This window comes from Pongo abelii, chromosome 1 (genome assembly GCF_028885655.2).
Source record: "Pongo abelii isolate AG06213 chromosome 1, NHGRI_mPonAbe1-v2.0_pri, whole genome shotgun sequence".
NCBI lineage: Eukaryota > Metazoa > Chordata > Mammalia > Primates > Hominidae > Pongo > Pongo abelii.
In genome coordinates, this window is record NC_071985.2 from 5,769,176 (window position 1) to 5,786,699 (window position 17,524).

Consider the following 17,524-nt stretch of genomic DNA (forward strand, 5'->3'; position numbering starts at 1 on the left):
AAACGATGAGTGTAGGTGATGGAAATGTGAGGACTCATTACAATATTCCCTATACCCTCATATATGTTTTTAAATTCCCCTGATCGAGTGTGTGTGTGTGTGTGTGTGTGTGTGTGTGTATAACCATTGCCTAAAAAAATTTCTAATAAAAATCAAAGTGCATATTTCACATTCTCCTCCATACCAAATGCCTCTTTTTCTGGTGCAAGAAGCATCCTCTGAGGCTGACAGGAATTCTCTAAGCTGAAGAGACACAAAGGAGTTGATGGGAAGGATAATCCGCCCATCGGTTCCTGACACAATATAAAGAAGAAAAGAAGAAAGTGGGTGGAAGAGGCTGCCATTGTTACTCTCCTAACCTTTCCTTCTAATTATGCCAGAGCCAAGGCTCAGGTCACAAGGAAAATTATTTTGGTGGTCAACCATTTGCCCTATTTTGTATACATCAAAAAAGCTCTTGTTCTCACACATTCCAATCTCACAGTTTCCCACCTACTTTAAAAATGTATCAAGTGGTCAGAAGAACTAAAATATGAATAAAATGACTGTATTATGAAGAACACCTTGTTTGCAAACCTACAGATAGCCTGCTTGTGATGCTGAATTGTAAGATACACAACACTTAAACATTTAATCTACTTTATATTATTGTAGGTATTTCAGATAAATGCTCAACATGCCCCGCTTTTAAAAGTTAAATGTAAATTTCTCTCTTGAGTGCAGATGGTGGCCAAGCAAAGTAGTTCTTTGGTCTCACAGACAGAAGGTCAGGTCATGGCTGAAAGACCAAAGAACAATTGCTGCTTTGCTACTCCAAATCATCCATGGAATGAGACACCACGACTTTCTTTTCTGAAACTGTCTGTTCAATACAAAATAGTTAAAAAGAGTACCTATAAGATTTCCTCACATTCTGTCTGGGAAAAAAAATGGTAACAAGCACATCACTTCACATCACATCACAAACATCTTGTAACTGTTCAGAGGTTTTATTCCTAAAGCTGTGACCTCCTAAAAAGGCTCATCTGTATCTAAAAACATACCACTAAACGTCATTATGAAAACTACTATTGTTTCACTATTATCAGAAAATGTTTACAAATGAAAACTGCTCCTTGTAAATCCTGCAACTTTAGCCTCCATACCATCACGGAGTCATTACAATGAGATTTAATACTGCAAATGCTTCTAAACAAGTTATTCCTTTACAAGTGATATTATACTCCTACTGTTCCTGATTTTTTTTTCCTCTAGAAAATTATAATGGAATTTTAAATAACTGAGACTCTTTCCTGATGTATTTTTGCAGTTAGTCCAAAATATTATGCTGTCAGAATGCTGTAGAATAATACAAAAGGCCAAAAGTATGCCAATATATTGATTCCTTTTAAAAAAATTACAATATATCAGGAAAGAAAAGTTATCTGTGATAAACTTAGTAGACCTAGGCCTTCAGTCCCTGACAGAAAGCATTTTCCATTCCACTATCAGGCACGCCCCCAACTGGATGAAATAAAATGTTTCATTATTTGCACATGTTAATAATTAAAAGTCTTCTGAAAATGTAAAACCCATTACAACACCAAATATAGTGGTACAAAAGCAGAATTTTACTTTGGTTGCCAGGATTTTAATTTAGTACTTAGGATTTCAGTTACGACTTGAAAAGCTTTTTGTTGTAATCTTCATTATCACTTTCATTTTCAATACTTTTCCCAATTGTCTTTGTATCATTTGTTGTAAAGACTTCATTGGCTCAAAAGAGAAAATATGTTGGAAAATATGATGAAAAACCTCGAACGAGAAACATATTTGAAAACACTTATTTGGAGTGACCTACTTCTAAATTCTAAAACAATTATTTTAAAATATTGACACTAAGAACCCAGTCTTATTATTTTAATCGAATAAACAACCTGCTTTCATTGAATATAAAGAATGAAAACCTTCAAGGTCCTGTACTGTAACATAAAAATAGAAAATCAAAAGTCAGCCTATTAGAACTGCCTCTCTAAAAACTTTATCCATGTTGTCAACTAAAATTGGAGTTATCTACTTCATCTCAATAAAGATATAACATAAAACATCTGTTCAAACTGAAATTAAAGTACGCAGCTTTTATCCACTAACATTTCTAATGTCACTGTATTTAGGCTTCATGAACAAACGTATTCATGGTTATCTTAGTTAAAACTGGTTTCACTCTGCCAACAATCAATTTGATTGACATATTTACATATCAACTCATCTCATCTTACGAATTTTAAACTTTTTCATTTAAAATTGGATTCAAGTTGGCATCTTTCAAGAACTTTATGTATGTATATTTTAGGTTCAAACTGTGCATTAGAACATTTCTTTTTACTTTTGTAAGTAATAGATACACATATCCAAATGTATATTTATGACCTGTCAGATTGGAATTTTATATGCATGCTGTTGTATTCTCACCATTTCATGTGAAAGGTGATAATTTTAGGCAACTATAAAAGAAATTTTCCTAACAGTGTAAACTAGATCATCCCATTAGTTAGAAACAATACAAATAAATAAATTAGGAATAAAACAACATCAACTTGAGAAAGAATGCTACTCATATCTGTAATTGCTGCAATTATGCTGTGTCCTCTCTTACCTGATCTTTAATTTCAAGATCCCTGTTAGTTTTTGCTCTGAACTCTCTGTGCTCCTTTTCTGCCTCATCCTTCTCCATGTTGGTTTTATTCAGCTGATAGCGCATTTCTCCACACACCTGTTAGATTGTAAAAAACTGGATGATTACCTGCTGGAATCTACCAGGCAATGCCTGCAATTAGATCTTTTGGTGCCCCCTAGAGGTCATATAGATAAAATACAGCAAAACTTTTCTAAGAATGCCATTTTCTATTAGAATATTCAACGTAGCTTGTTAAGATTCAGAAGCAACATCAGGGATTATTGATTCTAACAACTTGAAATTACAGATAAATGCATAACTAAGGAATTTAAGTAATATGCCCAATATTATTTTATATAACAGTTTCAATTGCATATTATCAACCAAAATGCACTATCATCTAACCTTTAAATAGGTAAAGCTAGTAGTTAAAATGTTAAGCTATGTTATTATTCATTCACATTGATACAGTTAAATATTCACTCTATATTACAAAGTTTTCTTCTAAAGACTTCATCAGTTATGCTCTTTAAAAGGAAATGTATAAAGGAAGTTTTGTCTGCTGATAGACATACTATTGATATTTAGGTCTGTAATATCCAGCATTGACTGCAAGGTTTGCAGATGTCATCTTATCATACACAATAAGAGGTATTCAAGTTAAGGAAGATTTTCTGGCAAAAGCCATAGACTGGAACTAAGCACACCATGCACTTACGACTGTAACATTCAATATAAAAGGAAAATACACATTTAAATGAAATAATTGTAATACAGCATCAATAATGAACATACATAGTATCTTAAAAGTGTTGTGTATCATCCTCTATACTTAACACTAAGAACTTTGTTTTATTTATTTTTTCGAATCTAGGACTGCTACAGAAATGGAAATATATTTGAAAAGTGTAATCAGTAGATAAATCTAAACAAGCAAATTATGGGCCTTTTGAGAGAACTGAGAACCTATAGAAAGTTCAATTAATGTACAAGTCAGCTAAGTTGGCTTCTAATTTACAAATATATGGCTCTTAATATATTATCTCATGGTTATGCTTTCTTGGAACTTTTCAAGTATTTGGTATTTCTCCAAAAATAATGATTTTGGAAACTTTAGAAATCAGTTTCATCATTACTGAGGTATTAGAACAGACTAAGGTATAAAACCTATACGCATTTAAGCTAGGCATGGTAGCGCATGCCTGTAGTTCCAGTTCCTCTGGAGGCTGAGGCAGAAGGATGGCTTCAGCCCAGGAGCTCAGGACTGCAGTGTACTGTGGTAGTGTCTGTGAATAGCTACTGCACTCCAGCCTGCGCAATACAACAAGATCCTGTCTCCAAACAAACAAAACAGAACCTTAAAAGTAATTTTAAAAATAAATTTAACCTACGTTTAAAAGCTACAGTGACAAGACAGAAGAAAAAGTCAACAGGCTTCTCCCCAGTAGCCCTCAGAAAGTTAGAACAATAATGAAGTTATTAAAAATTCTATTGGAAGTTCAAATGCCTTCAATGTGAGAGAGTTTATTCTTCCCATTTCAAAAATTATAAATGTATAAAAACTATTAATTTTAAACCTAAATAAAAATTACAAATTCAGAGTGACAGGAAAAAAATGAGGAGCCATACTCTATTTTCTTTCTCAATTGTTCACTATTACTATTTATGTCTATGAATAAAATGGAATAAAACCCCGAATTGATAACATCAGAAGATAATAATTATACAACCATGATGTTTAAAACCCAACACCAATACAAACTTGTTATGTAAAAACTGTTTAAGCATCAGGTCTTATTTAAAATTATTTTATCCCTTCATTTTACTCCTACGGTTCCCTGCTTTACTACTTTCAGTTCAGCATTTGCTATGTTTATCCACAGCACTCAAATTCTATTTCAAATAAATTAACACATTAAATTGAACCAGAACTATATTATCTCCACGTTGGAAGCAACTTCAAGGCGATTTAGTCCAATCGCTCTTCTGATGCATATGTCCTTTCAGCTAGTTCTTGAGACAGAGAACTCTCTCTCTGCTGTACTGATTTCAACAGAAAGCTGCCTCTCCATTAACAACTGAAAACTGTCTTATCATAGCTTTCACCTATAAATCTAGGTTAAGTATTCTCATCCTTCTGAACTAATTCCTTCGCTTCCACCCTATCTCCACACAAAAATTTGAGCTTCTTAAACTTCTACATTAGCTAACAGGAATTTCTAAAAGCAAATGGAGAATTATAGAAACTCAAGAAAAAGGGTAAAATGGCTCCCTTTCCTAATACATGTTAAAATTAATTTTAATTACTGAATTATAGAGCAACAATGGCATTACAAATATGTCAAAATTTAGGAAAATAGATTGAGGAATAAAAGGTAATATGCAAAGAGTATTTTAAGCAAATTACCTGTGTATTTAGTGGTAAAAAAAATTGATTTTATTAGTTTCTTAGTTTTAAAGCAATTAACTATTGAAATCTAGATGGACTTCTAGTATTTCTTACAATATGTATCTTAATCATTGCCAGTAAAGACCACTAAACATTTTAGTTCTTGATTCACAAACCAGTGATGCCCATAGCACAATGTAGTATTTTAAAGTATAAATTTAAGCACCAATAAGATCATGTAGTATTAGAATCTTTATTTTAATGACCAAGTCTGAAAAGGAAAAGGAAGTGGAAGATTTTTTATGTCAAGCACACCTTTTAAGTTGTCAATATATGTCTTTGGCAATTATTGTAAACACCAACCTTATGCTATCTATGGCAAAAACAAGGCACTCTTAATTAATTTAGAAAAACAAGGTTTATCAAATATTCAATAATTAAAGTAATATAACTCTTATTTATTTGTAAGTCTGTCTTTGCCACTTAACCCTTAAGCTCTTCAAGGCCATGACTGGTGTCTAATTCATCCTTGTACATGCAATACCCACTAAGGGGCTGCATACAGTAACTGAATGTTTGCTGAGTAACCATTAGGTGGCCTTTTATTATTCTTGAAATCACAAAACTTTTCTACTCCAAACTTCCTCCTGATAACAGTAAGAGTTTTGTACATTAGGAAAACATTGTTCAAATAAAATATTTCCTTAAGTAACGATTACACTAAAATCTCTTTCTGTACCTTTGTGACATCCATTTCCCGAGAAGCAAGCTGGCTTTGAATTTCCTCTAGTTGATTAATAGCTGAAATCTTTTCCTTTGTAACCTTTTCCACCTGGGCCTCCAGTTGGGCAATATTCTGAGACAAGATCAACATCTGTAAGGGAAAATATAAGTCCTAAACAATAATGTCATTTGACAAATCAAATACTAAAACTTTCTTGAATTAGTAGCATCTCAGCATAGTCACTGGGCTCTGTGAGCCATTTCTCTGTGGATTGGGTATGTTCATTTTTCTCCTTCGTCTGTTCGCCTATGCCCAGTGAACTGAAATATGTACTTCTCTTCTACTCAGTCCCCTGATCTCTAACCTCATTTTGAAAAATGTATAACAAGATGATAAAATCAAGGTTTTAGTTGAAACCCTAAAGTGACAGTTATCAAACACCCAATTAAGTTATGAAACAGAGTGCCATAAATAAATTCCGAGGAGATACAGGAGCATACAACTCTTAAACCCTTCTTCCATATGGAAGGTATGAAAGGACTGATGGGGAGAGTCAGGGAGGAAGTTCTTTAGAGAGAGCAACTGCTCTGCTATGGCTCCCACTCCCCTTCCCACAAACCAGCAAAGAAGAGGCTCTGTGCAGTGCCCTTTGCTGGCACAACTCCAGCTGCCCCTATTATCTAGTTCTCCCTCATTTCTCCTATAGGCTTCAGCTCAGCCATTATCTCCTCTCCTCTAGGAAGTGCTCCTTGACTCCAGTTCCCAGCACAAATAGGTGACCCTTCCCACGCTCAGGGCTGATATTCAGCTAGTGTGCACTGGGACAGTCATGACTGTTGTTTGTAGCCTGTGTCTACTCTCACTATTTCCTACACTGTAGAGATTAATATTTTGAATATCACTATGGCATGTGCTCCTACAATCTCAGTATATATACCTCCATCACACCACCACCTCTGTGTACCTCGACCACAGTACTCATCCCACTATTTTTAGTTGCCTGTTTCCTCATTAGAGTAGAAGTTCCTCAAGAGGTACCAAATATTTGATGAATGAATAAATAATTAGAATAAACGGCTTTCCAATGGACTCTATGGATATTAGGTTCTCAGCTTTTCTTCTCAAGATTAGAAATGCTTTCTCGAGCTTAGATTTATCCTTTATAGTTTTTGGTTTCCAATTATGTTTTGTTCTTTTCCAGGAAGTCACTCTTCTAGGCTCTTAATATCTTACTGTACTGGCAGTTTTTAAAATGTAGAAGCAGCAAAACATATAGGAATACCTATCAATTTTTATCTGTTAAAACAAGAACTGGTGACACATTTTAAATAATGATGCTTGAAATTTACCATTGTATGCTGACATGGGTGTGAATTCAGTTTTATAACTGAAATCAATTACTAAAATTCTATGATAAAAATCAACTTTGAACCAAAGTTTTAGTAAATTAAGGCCCTGACATCAATAAAACGAAGAAAGGTGTCTGCCTTTGAACTACAGAACTAGTTAAAGTTGACCCTATGAAAATAATTTAGGCAGATATATTAATTAACTTTTCTGAAGGTAGTAGAGAATTTTATATTTGACTTATGGTTGTTTACACGTCCCTATCATCAAAGGATTGTCTACAAATCTAATTTTCACATACAATTAGCTTTACTGATAACAAACTAAAAAATATTCTTGGGCACATTACAATATAAACCTAAGGTTGAAAAGAAGTTAAATATAACAAATCAAAAATATCAATTTCATTTCTTAATTTAAAATTTCGAGTTCATGAGCATATATATTATGAATGTGTAATTATAGCTCTTCTGGAACCATATGACAGCAACAAACTTTATCAGCTACTAAAAATCATATTTTGCTTATTTATGTGGACATACATAACTGATGGTAAACATCTTAACATTGTATGGTTTTTGAAGTAAATATACTGACACTTATTTTGCTAATTATAAATTCTAGTCCATTTCTCTTCTAAGGCATGTCACAAATCTCTCGCCTTCCTTAGGATTCCTCCCTCTGCCACCCATCATTTCCTTCCTTTGCCCACTACCTGTCTGCTACCTCCTGTCGCCCACTTTCTGAGGTCTCCCCTCCTGTTGTCACACCTTCTTTTTCCCCACGCCCACCATCTGGAAGTCAACATTACACGGCAGGAGCTTCTCCATCCACATCTGTTGCAGAGCCAGAAGTAACACAGACACAGCTGCAACACTGCTGGATGTCCAGGACGCTGACATCAGGTAAGTCCTTTAAACTTTGACAGGGGTAAGGAAGAGGCAAGGACACCCAGGTTGGGAGAGGCTGATAGAAATTTCTGCAGAGCAGTCCCTAGTGTATTGAACCTGGTATGAAGCTGTACTCCCTATGCAAGAGATACAAGAATTAAGGATTTTAACAATGGATACTGTCAAGGAAAGCAATTGAGAAAACGTGTGGACCTCAGGGGGTGCTCAATAAATAAATGATCAATGACTGAATGAACTAACAAAGCTGAGTGCTCAGTGCAACCAAGGACCATTATTGAAGATAACACACAAACTCACAGCAAGTACTGTTGATGGGGAATGATTCAAACCTGTCTAGGTAGAAGGCATCTGTTCTCCTACAGCTTCCCACACAAATGGAATTTTTTTTAAAAAAAAGAAAAGTAAGGGAGGAATTAAAAAAAAAACATAGAAAGAAAGAAAATCTATACATTTCACAAGTATTCCTACTGTTAGGAAAGCAGAGATTCTTGTTCTAGCACTAACTTTAACTACCTAGCACTTACAATGTTATGATTAATTGGTCAGTCATTATGTTCTGGTGCCAGGCAGTGTGATATGCATTCTCTCTTTAAATCCCCTTAGAAAGGCCGGGTGCTGTGGCTCATGCTTGGAATTCTACTGCTTTTGGAGGCTGAGGCAGGAGGACTGCCAGGAGTTCAAGACCAGCCTGGGCGACATAATGAGACCCCAATTCTACAGTTTTTTTTTTTTTTTAATTAGCCAGGCAAGATGGCACATGCCTGTAGTCCTAGCTACTTAGGAGGCTGAGGCAGGGGGATTGCTTGAGCCAAGTAGCTTGAGGATATGATGAGCTATGATCACACCACTGCACTCCAGCCTATGTGACAGTGAGACCCTGTCTCTAATAAATAAATAATTAAATCCCCTAGAGAAGGAATTATATAGACTTAATTTTCATTTGAAGAAATGAGATTCAGAAAACTAAGTAACTTGCTCAAGTTCATTCAAACTAATAAGTAAAAGGTAAAGCTGGGCTTTATATAAAAGTCTGTCTGCTTTTACTAACAGGAAGGGCCAAGAAATCTGTCCAATAAGGCTCCTTCTCTCTTTCTCTAAAACAACAGCCACAAGCTAAAATTTATTAAATGCCCACGGTAAGTCAGACATTATATTAGATATTTTCTAAACATTATCTCACTTAATCCTATCAATTCTTGATGTATTATTAATTTTATTTACTCCTCTGAAACTGAGAGAGGTTAAGTGAATTGTTCAAGGTCACAGAAAGGTCAAGCTGGATTCAACTCTAAATCCTTTTACTCCAAAACCACTTTCTGCCATTTCCTGGTGAGAGCTGGGACCTCAGTGCTAGGACCACTGTGAGCTCTTTATTCATACATCTTTATTTAGAGCAGGATCTTGAGATCAAATGTCAGCCAGGGCTTACTAGGGACAAAATCAACTTCAATGACTCTAGCTCAGAAATGTATGGTATTGAATAGAGACCCAGAAATAAAGCCACACACATACAGTCATCTGATCTTTGACAAACTTGACAAAAATGTGCAACGGGGAAAGGATTCCCTATTCAATAAATGGTGCTGGGATAGCTGGCTAGCCATATGCAGAAGAATGAAACTGGGCTCTTACCCTTTACCATATACAAAAATTAACCCTAGATGAATTGAAGATTTAAATGTAAGATATCAAACTATAAAAATCCTAGCTGAAAACCTAGGAAACACCATTCTGGGTGTTTCCTATATGGGCCTTGGGAAAGAACTTATGACTAAGTTCTCAAAAACAATTGCAACAAAACCCACAAATTGACAAGTGGGACCTAATTACACTAAAGAGCTTCTGCACAGCAAAAGAAACTATCAACAGAGTAAACAGATAACCTACAGAATGGGAGAAAGTACTTGCAAATTATGTATCAGACAAAGGCCTAATATCCAGAATCTATAAAGAAAGTAAACAATTGAACAAGCAGAAAAGAACCCCATTAAAAAATGAACAAAAGACATGAACAGACACTTCTCAAAAGAAGACATACAAATGGCCAACGAACATGAAAAAGTGCTCAAGATCACTCAGCAATGATATGGTTTGGACTTCTGCCCGCGCCCAAATATCACATCACACTGTAATCCCCGATGTTGGAGGGGGGCCTGGTGGGAGGTGATTGGATCGTTGGGGCGGTTTCCCCCTCGCTGTTCTCATGATAGTGAGTTCTTACAAGATCTGGCTGTTTAAAAGGGTGTAGCGCCTCCCCCTGCTCTCTCTTCCTCCTGCTCCAACCACAGAAGACATGCCTGCTTCCCTTCCACCACGACTGAAAGTTTCCTGAGGCCTCCCCAGCCATTCTTCCCGTTCAGCCTGCAGAACCAAGAGCCAATTAAACCTCTTTTCTTTATAAACCACCCAGTTTCAGGTATTTCTTTATAGCAGTGTGAGAACAGACTGAAACACTAATCATCATAGAAATGCAAATCAAAATCACAATGAGATCCCATTTCACACCAGTCAGAATGGCTGTTATTCAAAAGTCAAAAAACAACAGACCATGCAGAGAAAAGGACACTTCTGCTCTGTTGGTGGAATGTACATTAGTTCAGCCACAGTGGAAAGCAGTTTGGAAATTTCTCAAATAACTTAGAACTACCATTCTACCAGCAATCCCATCACTGGGTATATATTCAAAAGAAAACAAATTGTCTTACCAAAAAGACACATGTACTCACAAGTTCATTGCAGCACCATTCACAATAGCAAAGACATGGAATCAACCTAGGTGCCCATCAAGAATGGACTGGATAAAGAAAATGTGGTACATATACACCACTGAATACCATGCAGCCATAAAAAAGAATGGAATCAGGTCTTTGGCAGGAACATGGATGCAACTGAAGGCCGCAGTCCTAAGTGAATTAACGCAGGAACAGAAAATCAAATACTGCATGTTCTCACTTACAAGTGGGAGCTAAGCATTAGCTACTCACGGATAGAAAGATAGCAACAACAGAAACTGGGGATGACTAGAGAGGAGAGGGAGGGAGTGGGGTAGGGGTTGAAAAACTAACTACTGGGTACTATGCTTATGTAGGGGGTGACAAGATAATTTGTAATGCAAACCTCAGCATCATGCAATACACCCAAGTAAAAACCTGCACATGTACTCCCTCGAATCTAAAAGTTAAAAATAAATAAATAAACAAATGATACATAAAAAATGTGCTGCATTTCTGTCACCACCTTTATTCATGAAACAACTGTCAGTAAAAGAGAGAGGTTCTGTTACATATGAAGGCACCTGGAACACTGCCAGGCACACATCAGCCTTTGTTTTTCCTTTCTTATCAGGAATTCTCATCAACATACTTCTATACAGCAGAACTCAGCAAGGCAAATGGTTTCCAGCAAACAACCAAAAAATACAAATTTCCTAGGTGTGAACAATAGCTGGTGTTTGCTATTGATACCATTCTCTCTCACACAACACTGAATTCGCAACTTCATCTCCCTTCCATGTCTTATTCATATTGGTTACAAGTGGCGTTCCTTCCCCCATACCCTGCATTTCTAAACCGCATCTATTCTTGGAAGCTCAATTAAAACGCCATCTTTTCCCCAAAGCCTTCCACGATCTCTTGCAGACAATCAGTTCCGATGCTCTGAACTCTCAGCATTTTAGCCATAACTTCCCAATGGCATAGGGACTTTTTTCTTTTCCTTGTAATTCATTCCTTCATTCATCTAATATATACTGAGCATATTTTATATGAGAGGAATGTGCCAGGCATTGAGGATGTTACATGCAAGGGACTCACTGAACTAGGGGAGGCAAGCTATTCAACATGAATTTGTAATGAATTGAGTTATGGAAGCCCACAGGAGACAATCCCAATTCAGTTATGGGAGGCGCTGAGAGGACGTGGTACCAAGAAAAATTCCGGGCCAGGTGCAGTGGCTCATGCCTGTAATCCTAGCACATTGAGTGGCCAAGGAGGGTGCATTGCTTGACCCCAGGAGTTCGAGATCAGCCTGGGCAACATGGCAAAAACCTGTCTCTATAAAAAACACAAACAATTAGCCGGGCATGGTGGCACACCTATGTAGTCCCAGCTACCTGGGAAGCTGAGGTGGAAGGATTACCTGAGCTCGAGAGGTCGAGGCTAAGTGAGCTGTGAACACCCCACTGAGCTCCAGCCTGGGTGACAGAGTGAGACCCTGTCTCAAATACAAACAAACAAACAAACAAACAACTCTGAAGAATCAGTTAAAGAGGGCAGAGGAAGACTCCTCTAGCCAGGGAGCAAAGCACATGCAATATCCTGCACTGGAAAAAACAGTATGGAAGAGAGGCATATGTGCATGCTTGGGGAAGCACAAGTAGGTCAGTGTGGTGAGGGTGCAAAGAAGAAAAACGAAGGAACATAACACCGGAGAGCCAAAGAGAGGAACAATATTGTAGAGTCTTCATGCTATGACAAGGGATCCTAAATTTTATCCAAGGTTGCAGGTAGACGTGAAAGGATTTTTAAAGCAAGAGACTGACATGTTGAGAAAGATCATCCCAGCTGCAGTTTGGAGAACAGATAGGAAGGAGGTGAGACTGGAGGCAAGGACACCACAGGGGCTATAGGAACCATCCAAGGATGAGATATGGTTAGCAGTAGGATAGAGAGACAGGGCAATGTAAATGCTCAGGGACTTAAGTCTTAGAGCCTGGTGATGATGAGATGTGTGGGGTGAGAAAGACGGGGGAGAAAAGGGTGACAAGATTTCTGTGCTGGATAACTGGATAAATAGTAGGTCCACTGGGATAGGGAAGGTGGAAAGTAAAGCTGGTTTGGGAGCTCAGTATACAGTTAAGGATCTAGAAATCAAATAGCTTTAGTCTTGAAGCTTTAGGTCCTAAGGCTATATATACATGGAATTCAAGCTATAGTACTGCTAAAGACACCTAAATCTTTATCTCCCTGCTAAACTCCAGAACCTCCTATCAAGCTGCTTTCTGGATGTGTCTCCTTTATTGCCTCAAAGGCACTTTAAACTCAGAGTAATGTAAAAAGCACACATCATCATTCTCCCAAATCAAGAATATGAATTCAAAGAAATCATAAAAGGAAAGAGAATCCTCTAAGGAGAATAAGACTGAAAAAAAATCAGTAAATATAGTATAAACAGATCTTCAGTGAACATAGCAATGGTAATTTCATTGGCTGTAGCATGGAAGTTGAAATGCAGTGGGCTGAAGAGTAAGTGAGAGGTGACAAAATAAAGACAACATGTATGGACAAATCTTTCAAGAAACTCGACTATTAAAAGAAAGAGTCAAAGAGGGAGATGGAATTTCTGAAGTGGTTTCCAACCTTGGCTGCACGTTGGAATCACCTAGGTGAGTTTCAAACACACTGACACCTGGATGCTCCTCTCAGACATTTTGATGTAATGGGTGTGGGGTACTGTTTGGACAATCAGATTTTTAGAACTTCTTGCGTACCAAAAATTAAGAACCACAGATTACAGGAAAGATTGTTTCTTTCAACAGTAAGAGACATCTGAAAGTATTTTCCTGAGGATAAGGAAGAGACTGTAGTGAAGGAAAGATTGATTCAGAAGAGTGGAGCAAACAAACGGAATGAGCTCCTTGAGGGGGTGAAAGGAGACGAGGTCCATGGGAAGCGGAAAGGATTAGGAAGACGCCTTTCCCATTCAGACTGGGTTGGAATACAGGTGAAAATTTATTTTAAGGCATGGGCAAGATAAATAGTTGAGGCAGTCATCACCCAACGGCTTCAATTTTCTTTGTTAGGTAAGTAAGGCTCTCTGCTGAGAACAAGAGGAAAAGTGGTATTATAGAGAATCTGAGAAGAACAAGTGATTTGAAACAGTCTTTAAAGAAATGCATTTAAGATACCATCACTTCCCACCTGGACTACGATAATCACATCCAGACCAGGACCACGATAATCACCTCCAGACCAGGACCACGATAATCACCTCCAGACCTGGACCGAGAAAATCACCTCCAGACCTGGACTGCGATAATCACCTGCAGACCTGGACCGCGATAATCACCTCCAGACCTGGACTGCGAAAATCACCTCCAGACCTGGACTGTGATAGTCACCTCCAGACCTGGACTACCATAATCATCTCCAGCTGATCTCCAGGCATCTATTCTGTTTCTCCTTCCAATCCACTGACAAAATGATTTTTCTCAAATATAAATGGCATCGTGACACTGACAAATTCAAAGCCATTCAATGGCTTTCCATCCCTTTTTGGACAAAATTGAAAATCCTTCATATGCATTTTAAAGCCATTCATGATTCCATCCCAACATAATTCTCCAAACTCATTCCCACTACTCTGCTCCTCTCTCTCTATGCTCCAGCCATCAGGGCCTTCTCCAAATTCCTAGAAAGTGCGATGCTTTCCAGGTCCAGAGTCTTGGGTGTGTTATTTTCCTGGGCCTGAAACCCTCTTCCCCTCTTCACCCGACCACTCATCAATGCTTTCAGGTCTCATTTTCAACATCTCTTTCTCAGGAAAGTCTTTCGTGACTGCCTAGACGAGGTCAGATTCCTGTTACACATTCCCACGATATCCTAAACCGAACCTTATGGCTTTATCACAATGATGATCGAAAACTCACTTATGAAAATATTTGTGTAATGTCTACTTCTCCTACGAGTTTGTAAGCTTCATGAGGAAACTGCATCGTTCCTGTGACTACAACATTCCCAGCCCCTCTGGTTAATATCTGTTGAGTGTGGAATGAAGAAGAGAGAGGAAGGCATAAGAGGACTGCTGGAAAGCACTGAAAGGACCGTGGACACCGAAGACCTGGAGTCTACAGCCGTGTCATCTGCAAGGCTGTGTGATTTTTACCAGCTAAGATCACCAATCCAGGGCAGAGAAGGTAGGTAGTAGGGTTTTGACAGACACAATTTTTAAAAATGGATAAGAAGACAAGGACATTTACAGGAAATGCCTGAGTTTACTCTTATTAAGACTTAAAACTCACAGGGCAGAAGTTGTGATTTTTCTCTTTACATATCCTTAGGGCTCCACATTGCTTTGCACACAGCACATACTCAGTATATATTTATTGAATGAGTTAATTATCACACATTGGAATCTGATAACAACATAACATTTAGAGTACAAGCTCTGAGTCCACTTTTAAAAACAAACATGTAACACAGTTGTTTTGGTTACTTGATGGACCACAACTTGCTCGAGTCTAGTTAGCAATTTTAAAGCTAGGTCCCACTCAACTCTGTATTCTAGTTTGTGAACTCTTTTTCAAACTCTATTCTAGTTTGTGAAGTGTTTGAAAACATTTCATGTTATCTGTTCCTTTTGCCTTAAATCTCTCCCTTCATCTGGTTACCGTCATTATTCATCATGTAATTTGTCAGAACTGATTTCATACAGAGTGCATAATCACTTTTTCTTGGTTACTCAGTTCTTTACAAGTGTTTCATCTTCTGCATATTTAATTTAGGGGTAGGAGATAATGCAGGGAAGTCATCCCTCCTTGATTTAGCCAAGGTTGAAATAAATCTGGGTATCATAGCACGCCTCTGGGAAACATGAGAGAGGGAATCCAACAGAATGGCAGGATTTAAAGTAAATTTTGTAATTTCATTGTATGGAATGTAACTGATTATTTTATTTGAAAAGATCAGCATAAACTATTGAGAAATATATGAAAAGATAAAACATTTTTATGAATTCTAAATTATAGGAAATTTAACTACTTATATAATAACGATTTTAAAATTTAAAGTTCATTCAAGAACTCCAGCCTATGGAATCATCAATGGCATCATAAAAAACCTTTCTTCTGCAATGTGGATAACAGCAGAGTCCTTAAGTACCTTTGACCCCATGTACTCCCTTTCTTTCGTTATTTCCTTTTTCATCATGTCTTTCTCAATGGCCCTTTTCTCTTGCTGAGATGCAAGTTCTTTTTCAAGTCGCTCTGCCTGCCTCTCCAGCTCCTTCCTCAACTGGTCACACTGGATTAAAGCCTGCCAGGATAGAACAGATTGAAAGAGGAGTTTAGAATTGGGAAAAAATATGGGGAAAATGAGATAATTAAGCTTTAAGTATATTTAAAATAGTTAAAACTCACTATAAAGCCCATTAGAATAATTTTTTATTGTTTATCAATACCACTTATTGACCTAAAAGAGTATCCAAATGTTACATTTATTGACATATTTCAATTTTCATGATTAAAGCCATATTAATTAATCAATGACAAAATTCAGGTGATGAACCTTGAGGAGGGCTACAGATGAGTCAGAATTTTAAAACAGGGAACCAGAAACACCAAGTCCTCTAATATTTTCAATTATATATCATCTTTATACTACATGAAATATGTAAGTATCCAAGTCCTCTAACATTTTCAATCATATATCATCTTTATACTACACGAAATACGTAAGTATCCAAGTCCTCTAATATTTTCAATTATATATCATCTTTATACTACACGAAATACGTAAGTATCCAAGCCCTCTAATATTTTCAATCATATATCATCTTTATACTACACGAAATACGTAAGTATCCAAGTCCTCTAATATTTTCAATTATATATCATCTTTATACTACACGAAATACGTAAGCATCCAAGTCCTCTAACATTTTCAATCATATATCATCTTTATACTACACAAAATACGTAAGTATCCAAGTCCTCTAACATTTTCAGTTATATATCATGTTTATACTACACGAAATACCTAAGTATCCAAGTCCTCTAATATTTTCAATTATATATCATCTTTATACTACACGAAATACGTAAGTATCCAAGTCCTCTAATATTTTCAATTATATATCATCTTTATACTACACGAAATACGTAAGTATCCAAGTCCTCTAATATTTCAATTATATATCATGTTGATACTACACGAAATACGTAAGTATCCAATTTAACTGATTTCTTATTTGCTCATGGATAAAAATTATTGGAATACTTCAAATGATAGATCAAAATACTAAAATGAAATGTTGAATATATCATTACACACAGGCATCTTTTGTTTAATACTATATAATAATCAAGTTTCTTTAAATATAACTAAGAGAAAATTTAGCTCACTCTCCTTAAACATGCAACTGAAGTAAAAATTATGTAATAATCGTAAGTTAAATGGAAAGACTCAAGACAGTATTCACTACTTAGTTTTATAAGGATCTTCCATTTCTGGTAAAGTTCATTATTATTCTTTACTGTAAATTTCCCACTCTGCATTTCCAGAAATAAAAACTCTCTAACTTCATTTTGGCCACTTTTACAATATCTTTATTTATAACACCCAATAATAAAATATGACTTCAAAAATCCCAATTTGGGGAGGTCTTTTTTTGTATAAATGTATGGGGTACAAATGTAATTTAGTTACATACATAGATTGCATAGTAAAATCCCAATTTTTAAAAATCCTAATAAAAGTAAGGTACTATAGTATCTTATAGTC

General features: G+C 36.6%; 1 protein-coding gene across 4 annotated transcripts in view; it reads right to left on the minus strand.

Annotated features, from left to right (window-relative positions):
* SDCCAG8 (SHH signaling and ciliogenesis regulator SDCCAG8) overlaps window positions 1–17,524 on the minus strand; it is a 265,497-nt gene that overhangs the window by 174,884 nt on the left and 73,089 nt on the right. For all 4 annotated transcript variants that reach the window (XM_054550178.2, XM_054550173.2, XM_009247821.4 and 1 more), the window contains exons 10-12: window positions 15,905–16,057; window positions 5,785–5,919; window positions 2,636–2,752 (exon numbers count right to left, since the gene is read on the minus strand). In XM_054550178.2, the coding sequence (XP_054406153.1) occupies window positions 2,636–2,752; window positions 5,785–5,919; window positions 15,905–16,057 (405 nt within the window). The remainder of the gene's footprint in view (window positions 1–2,635; window positions 2,753–5,784; window positions 5,920–15,904; window positions 16,058–17,524) is intronic.